Source organism: Gambusia affinis, linkage group LG03 (genome assembly GCF_019740435.1).
Source record: "Gambusia affinis linkage group LG03, SWU_Gaff_1.0, whole genome shotgun sequence".
Classification (NCBI taxonomy): domain Eukaryota; kingdom Metazoa; phylum Chordata; class Actinopteri; order Cyprinodontiformes; family Poeciliidae; genus Gambusia; species Gambusia affinis.
Genome location: NC_057870.1, coordinates 22,320,418 through 22,328,631, shown reverse-complemented (window position 1 = coordinate 22,328,631; position 8,214 = coordinate 22,320,418). Strand labels below are relative to the sequence as shown.

At 38.4% G+C, this 8,214-nt stretch overlaps 1 protein-coding gene across 1 annotated transcript; it reads left to right on the top strand.

Moving 5' to 3' along the window:
• Positions 1–858: 858 nt before the first annotated feature.
• foxb2 (forkhead box B2) lies at positions 859–2,389 on the top strand. The gene has a single exon (XM_044111046.1). The coding sequence runs from the start codon at positions 970–972 to the stop codon at positions 1,933–1,935; it is 966 nt and encodes a 321-aa protein (XP_043966981.1). The 5' UTR covers positions 859–969; the 3' UTR covers positions 1,936–2,389.
• Positions 2,390–8,214: the final 5,825 nt, after the last annotated feature.

Here is an 8,214-nt window from a genome sequence, read left to right as displayed (position 1 = left end):
AGTTGATAAAAATGCAAAATGTACAGAAAAATATAGTGTTGTAGTTTTTATCAGAGGTGAAAGGGACTGATTATAGCTTCTGTTTTTAGAACAAATCTAGAATGTAAATATTTTTTATATCATGGCTTTAAATGTCACATGGATTACAAATAGTTTGTCAAAATTATTCAACAAACAAGTGATTTTAAATAAAAGAAGTAAATTTTCTTTTACCAGGCTTTAAATGGAAGACAAAACAGAGGTCAAAGGTCAATGTGATGCAGAAAAGAAGGGACGGGTTTGTTTAAGAGACAACAAACACAGCTGATATATGTCACTACAGATCTGCGTGATTGTGTTGGGCGCAGCTCTTTGATTGGCAAACAGCACATTAGAACCAAACGCGCCCACAGATCGCCCCTCCTCTTATGACTTCACCCCATCTCTTCGCTCCCACCCCTACTTCCACACACATTCACAAACTCACACACGCGCGCGCGCACGCGCTCACACACACATGCACACAACCCTCTGCTCACTCCTGACGTGTCCCCTAAGTGTCTGAATAACAGATAATAGAGCCGACGACCTACGGGGGGCTTACAAAAACACGGCACGACGAGTGAGAACGTCACACATGTGGAGGAGAGGAGGAAAGAAAAGAGGAGCCACACACAACCCGACCGCGCCAAGCGAGGGGACCTCACAACTTTTACGCACACAGGCTGAGTTTCGCGCACAACCTTAAAGAGCATCGTTTTAGCGAAGATACATCCAGAGAGAACTATGTTTGGATGCGCGCACCTCTGAGGATCCTACCTGTCAGTTGCAGGCCTTTTTGGCTGAAAAGGGGCATTTACTCTAATTTGATGGCTCAGATTTTTTGGATTCAACCAGCTGGATGGAGACTGACTGTCAAGTAAGCAAGCGCGTAAAATATAACTAAAAAGTGGTTGATTTAAAGCAGAAGCTTTAGGATATCAGTCAGCTATGCCCCGTCCAGGAAAAAACTCATACAGCGACCAGAAGCCTCCGTACTCATACATTTCACTGACAGCGATGGCCATCCAAAACTCTCCGGAGAAGATGCTGCCTCTGAGTGACATTTACAAGTTCATCATGGATCGCTTTCCATACTACCGAGAGAACACCCAGAGGTGGCAGAACTCCCTTCGACACAATCTCTCCTTCAATGACTGCTTCATCAAAATCCCCCGGAGGCCCGACCAGCCTGGGAAGGGAAGCTTCTGGGCTTTGCATCCGGACTGCGGGGACATGTTTGAAAACGGCAGCTTCTTGAGGAGGAGGAAGCGTTTCAAGGTGCTGCGCGCAGAGCACATGGCCTGCAAGACGTCCCCAATGATGCACTACTTCCACCATCACCACCACCACCACCACCCGGGCAACAAGCTGGGCGCCGCACCGGCTCACCCCGAACACCCGGTTGCCCCGGCAGGCGTGGGCCGGCTCCCTCACTTTCAGAGCTACGGGGGGATCACCTGCACGCAGCCCGGTGGGTTCAAGCATCCTTTCGCCATCGAGAACATCATAGGAAGGGACTACAAAGGCGTGGTGGCCGGCGGGCTTCCTCTCACCTCGGTCATGCATCACCTAGGTTACCCGGTGCCTCCTCAGCTCAGCAGCGTTGTCAACTCCATGTGGCCGCACGTCGGCGTGCTGTCAGAGACCATGAGCGGCGTGCCCGTGCCCGCGCCATCATCTGAGTACGCGCCCTTCAGCGTGTCCGCCAAGGGCCTGTACCACAGCGCCAGCGGGCCAACCCTGCCCGCGATCCCGGTGCCCATAAAGCCGACCCCGTCTCTGGGTCCGATGCCCGGTCTAACGGGTATGCAGACCGGTCCGACCCAGCTCTGCTCTGCAGGGTCGGTGATGGAAAAGAGCGATCTGCTGGAGGGAAAGGGAGCCCCGCTGCACCCGGCTCTGCTGCTGTCCTAACCGGGTAAAATAAAAAAGTGTTGATTTGAGCTCTTTTTCCTCTCTTGAAGGAACCCGTGATAAATAAATCAGAACAGAACATCTGAGACACAAACTTGTCATCAACTGTTGTAAAATACGTACTTGTCCTCTGTAACTAATTTCTCATTTAGACCTTTGTGTTTAAAAATCCTAATTATTTTGCACACTTTGCAAGGGCATTTACCACCAAAGTGGCGAATATAATCAGACAAGCAGATTCCAAAGAAAGCTTTCGCTCAAAAGACTTTCCTAAATGCAAAATAAGAAATTATATTTTTTGCTGTCATTCTTCACAGTAAATCATTGCGAGTCTGTTCGCTAAAGTAAAAGTAGGCCTTTTGCTTTCTTAAAAAAAATAATTATAATAATAATTAGGCCTGTTGCACTTTTTTGTCTGTACTTTTAGCAGTTTATTAAACATGTTATGACTGTATTATAATCCTATTTACCTGAAGATATTTATAAAGAATTTGAAACTCAATCTTGACTTTTGTATTTTTTAAACCTTTCTTTTCATTTTTGCTCAACAGGAATTTGCACATTTCCTCTAAGCAAACCCTCCCTTTGACATAAGTGTAAATACTTGTAAATTAAATTGGTTTGTGAATGTTGCTTAGCTTCTAGATTCAAATAGGTATTATGTGGGGTTTTATCAGCTTGTTAGAAATCAAGTAAAAATTACATAGAGCTCAAGTAAAATGTAACAATTGTGATTAATTTCATCCCCTTTATTTTTTTAATTACAGTTTTTATTTTTATGTGGAAAATTAAGCATCAAAAAGGGAAAAAGAAAAAAAGGAGAGAAACATCTAATTTCCAATATTTGACTTTTACTGAATTACTGAAAAGGTAAAGGTAACCGTTTAACTTTTAACTGCTTAACAAAGATAAAACATAGATCAATGAAAAATGTGGCAGAAACGAGTTTTTACAAATGTGTCATTTTACAGTTTTAGGCAGCAAATTTTAAACCCAAGGTGTAAAAAACAAACTCTTATTAAATGAACTCATGCAAGAAAGGAAATAAAATGTGACCTGACTGAAACCCTGTCGCCTCGCTCAGCCTTCAGGTGGGACTGGACTGGGCATTTGGGCTGATGTGTCTTTGCCCAGCAGTGAGCTGGAGGATCACAACATGACTGAAATGAGGAGGCTGAAACACTCAGCACTGCAGCTCCACCATCTTCAAAAGCAGACGTGGTGGTGGTGGTGGGGGGCTTCGGATCAAGTTTGCTCTTTTGTTTGCTCTGTTTTAATGAAGCTTTGAAGCCCCTGCACTCCAGCAGCACAAAGCCTCAGGTTCATCCCACTGAAAGTGACTTATATTTAACCTCCTGTCCCCCTGTTTAGCATCCCAAAGGCACCTACAGCCGACACCATTGTCACACCAGCCTCTGAACAAATAATTGAGATGCACCAGTGGAGGAGATGCGTGGGAGTGAAGAATTAGAAAATATTTGGCTGTCAATCAAAATACACTTAAAAACAATTACTCTTGTTTTTTTTCCTTTTGTTTGTTTTGTATTGTTCTCCATCTGATGCTGAGTTTTTTTTTCTTTAAATCTTCCAACTCCTTCTTGCTGCATGTGTTAGGTCTAATATACACACAAACACACACACACACACGCACACACACACACACACACACACATGTTCTCTGTAGGATGCCGGTAATTTCTAGTTAAAGGGAACTGAGATTTGAGTGTGTTTGTGTGAAAAGCCGGGTGTGCAGAAGTGTGTGTGTGTGTGTGTGTGTGTGAGAGAGAGTTTCTTTAATTCCCTGATCAGCAGGTCTCAGTGTCTTTAATAGCCCTCACTGCATTAGCACATAATTAAATGCCACTAATTAAGACACAATAAGAGGAGTAATAATGCAGCCATTACTACCCTCCATGATCTTCAGTCGTCACAACAGCAATGTTACATGCTCCTGGAATCATAATACTTATCACGACGTCTCCTGATGGGCACATGTGTTTACATGCAGGGTAACAGGAGCTGCTTTTGCATGCAAAAATATTATGAAATCACAGAGGTAAAAATCATTTTACCAAGGAGCCTCAGCGCGGCTGTTTTTGTTGCGCCCCCTTGCAGATTTTTACTTCATATGTTCATATGTGTGGAAACAAACAGGTAGACATATTTTTCAAACTGACAAATTAAATTATTTAAAATAAATTAGTCTACTTTTCTATGAGGTAGAGGTAATCATTATGGGAGGTTTGATTCTTTCACAGATATAAAAAAATACATCATGCCAGCATAACTTAAAAATCAAAAATCAAAATATAAAGCAACAGAAAAAGAAAAGAAAACCACCAAGTTGTTTATAAAGTTGATTTATAAAGACAGCAAAATGTATATATATATATATATAAAATAAAATCTATTATAAAATAAATGACAGTTTCACTTTTTTACAATGAGCCGTGATTTCTCTTTACAGAGTAACACGCAATGTTACCAGAATTAGCAGAGAAATAGATCATTCCTGCTGTTGCTACATGCAGCAACTACCAGAGTTCAGACATTTAACAGCCTATAATAATTTTCATTCTGAGCCTTCAAGAAAAGGGGGAATGCTTCCAGCTTGTGTGAAAACAGGGAAATCAATTTTTAGTAAATCTGCTCAACAGCAACAAGTAGTGTGAACGCTAAAATTAGTTCACACTTTAATGAATATACTGTTTCTCCTTTGAGCACTTTAACAAAGAATTGTTAATAGAACAGTTTTTAAACTAAACCAAAATTAGAATATACTTGAAATATAAATATGTTAGCTGTGGGGTTGATTTTGTAACTTTCTATGTATGTTTATGTCTTTATATTGTTATTATATTGTTTGTCTCTTTTGTTTTATCTCTCTGAAGGACTGCAGATGGAAATGTAAACTCAACATATAGAATTATATTTCTATAATTTTAACTTCAGAATATTTTATTCTTGCTTAGTGCTGTTGTTGTGAAGGATTGAAGGAAGTTGTGTCTCGGCTGATCTGCTCTTTTGACGTTAGAAAATACATGTTAATCTTCATCAAGTGTAAATGCTTGAATTATGATTATTTCAAATGTTCTTTTCAAGTAAAGCAGACGCTCTGCTAAAATGCTGATAGTTCTTTAAATCTGACAAGCTGGTAACAAGCTAAATGAACAAATCGGACCTTTAAGAAGATCATAATCATCTGGATTAAAGTTAACTTACGTGGCACTGACCAGTCAAGCAGCTAAACATTCCTGAAGGCAGAGGACTTCTGCTGTTGTTTTCTTCATCATGGAGGACAGAAAAGATCTTCAAAAGGTATTTTCTCTATTAGTTATAATCCAAAAATAAAACTATGAGTTGGTGTTCTTTGGCGGCTGAAGCATCCAGCTTTATTTTCAGTAATTCCTGGCTGTGATTGATGAAAGAAAGAGTTGTATCATCACTCAGACCATCAAAGATAATTGTCTCATAAATGGTAAATGGTAGTTATTGAACACAACGGGTTGATCCATGTTTAATACAGCAACAGCTGCTAAACTAATTCTTCACTTGTTTTTTTATTTTTTTAAAGGCGGGCATGTGTCACTTGATGGTCGTGCCTTTAATTTTTATTTAGACAATGAACAATCAGAACGCTGCTGCGTTGCTATAATATAGTAATGCGTGGATTCAAACATTGAAGAAGAAAAAATAACTGTAAGGTAGTCATAAAGTTAATATTCTTAGTTTGTGCAAGAGTTGAGCCATGCATCCTTTCTTGTGAAAATCCAAACAATGTTTTAATTTTTCATGTGAAAAAATTATTATCTTCTGCAGTCACAGAAGAACTGGAGCCCCCATTTACCTGAAATTAAAATGAATCAACTCATGAAAAAATACTTCATCATGTAAAATTAGGTTTGAAAATGAGTAATTTGAGGATTATGAATGAATAAAACATCCATGTCAGAGGTTTCACTGTCCGCCCTCTGAAACATAATGTGACGGTCATGCATAGATGATGGTGCATTAGTGGTAATTACCCGCCCTTCATAGGGGCCAGGGTGGCAAACTCTACATGCGTTTTTCCTAATGATCAGCAAGAGCTGGCCATCATGATGAGCAGCTTAATTCATCTGATCTAACCTGCCGCTCACACCAACATACGCCTGCAGGAGCACACATACTTCAATATTATTCTTTGTTCCAGGCAGTAATTTGGACATATTTGTAACATGAGATCAGGAAACAAAAATTTTCATATATTTGTCATAGTTTAGTCACAGCTTGAAAATGATAAAAATAAATATAAAGGCAAAGACATAACATTGTCAAATTTTTCAAGGTTTTTAGGAAAAAATTATTTTATATTAGCAAAATTGGAAATGTCTACATGACATTCAGTTTTACATGAAAAACTGTTTTTGAGCAAAAGTTTTGCTTTTAGAGAATAAGCAGCATATTCTGAAACAAAATAAACCTGAAGCACTCATCAAATTTTTTAATGAAATTAAACATGTCAAAAATAAGATCTTCATCTTCAAAGGAAAAAATAGAATGACGTTAATCAGTGAATCATGTGCATGCAGACGTTTTGCAAAGTAAGAAAGTGCAGCACTGCTGTAATATTTTAGCACAATGACTGAAGCGCCGCATCTCAGCAAATGTGATCTTTTTCACTTCATGATGTTCCTAATGAAAAAGATGAAGAATACATATATTTGTAAAACCAATTTAGACAAGTTGTGGGTTAAAAAGAGATTTAACAGCAAATTCATCACTTCAGATATTCAATTTTTAAACAAATATGCCTCTAATTTAAGTTAAACTTCACAACCACTTTGCTTTCGCTTATGATGAACTCAAAATGTTCACAAATAACACAAAAATCCAGCTCTCAGTGTAATGTGTACTGAGTTTGTCCAGAAATCCCGGAAGTTTAAAAAAAAAAAGTTTAATTAATTAAATGCTTTAATTAAACAAAAATAACAACAACAACAGAGAATCAGATACAGTCTCAGTTTTCCTTCTAAACTTACATTTTTGAACATTTTATTCTTTTTTATTTTATGTTTATAATCTGTGATATTCATCTAGTTCTTGACATGACATTATATGGTACTTCTATATTTACATGTAGAAAAGAAACAATTACCACATGTGTTTTTTCACTGACGTAAAAGTGAAAATGTATTTTTTGACAACTGGCATACCGTCATCAAATAAATTTTTATATCAGACTAATATGAACAGTGTACATACAGAGAACTGTTTTTATTTAAGGGAAAGGTTGTAGAGGAATTTTGGCACACTCTTCTTTGCAGAATTGTTTTAATTCGGTTACATTGGGTGAATTTTAATAACCAGCTCAATCAAATTTAGATCTAGACTTTAACCATGCCTTCCCAAAATCCTCAGTTTAGTGATTTTTTTTTTTTAACGATTCAGAGGTGGACTTCTCAGTGTGCCATGGATCAATAACCCATAATCCAAGTGGACTTCAGCTAATATCTTAAGCCGATGGCCGGACATTTTCTAATGCAGCTGTATTTATGGTACCACCAAGTATGGGACGTTGATGGGATGTTAAACATAATGTTTACTGAGCCCACATGTCTGTTCGAAAAATTGTTTTTTATTGGTCGGATGTAATATTTTGATCTAAGAATTTTATTTTGTTTTTATTTCTTGTAAGCATAAAATTATCACAGTTAATAGAACTGAAGGATTTAAACATTATTGTAATCCATGTAACAGTTTTCACTCAGTTAGCTGAGTTTCTAGAAAACAGTACATGAACTATTAAATTATCAAACTAATTGAATAGTATCTGTGTCTAAGTAAAACTTCATCAGGTCTCCAAACTGGTGAGAGATCCCCACATCGGTCGTTCTGGACACACACTGCCATAACTTTCTTCTCTCATTCTTGTTTTTTTAATTCCAACTCTGACCTCTCCAGAAGTTTCAAATATCCTTCCTCCACTGAGATCTATCCTCTAGAGAAACCACATCGCTCTTCCTCCTTTATAATTGCACAATGATTCACTTATGCAGGGTCAAAATTTATCCATCCCTGTGGCTGAGGACGGACCAGAGACAAGTACTTCAGAGTAAGGTCCTCCTGATGCAGCACATATCATCCTCAATCTGCCACCCATCTTTATTGGCCCAAATTATTACACCTAATTAACCATTATTACACTTTTTGATATCAATCAAATCAGGTCAGTGGTTCAGTCATGCTGGCCTCCTTCCCATTGTTCCTCCTCTCTCACTTCCTCACTTTTTCAGCACA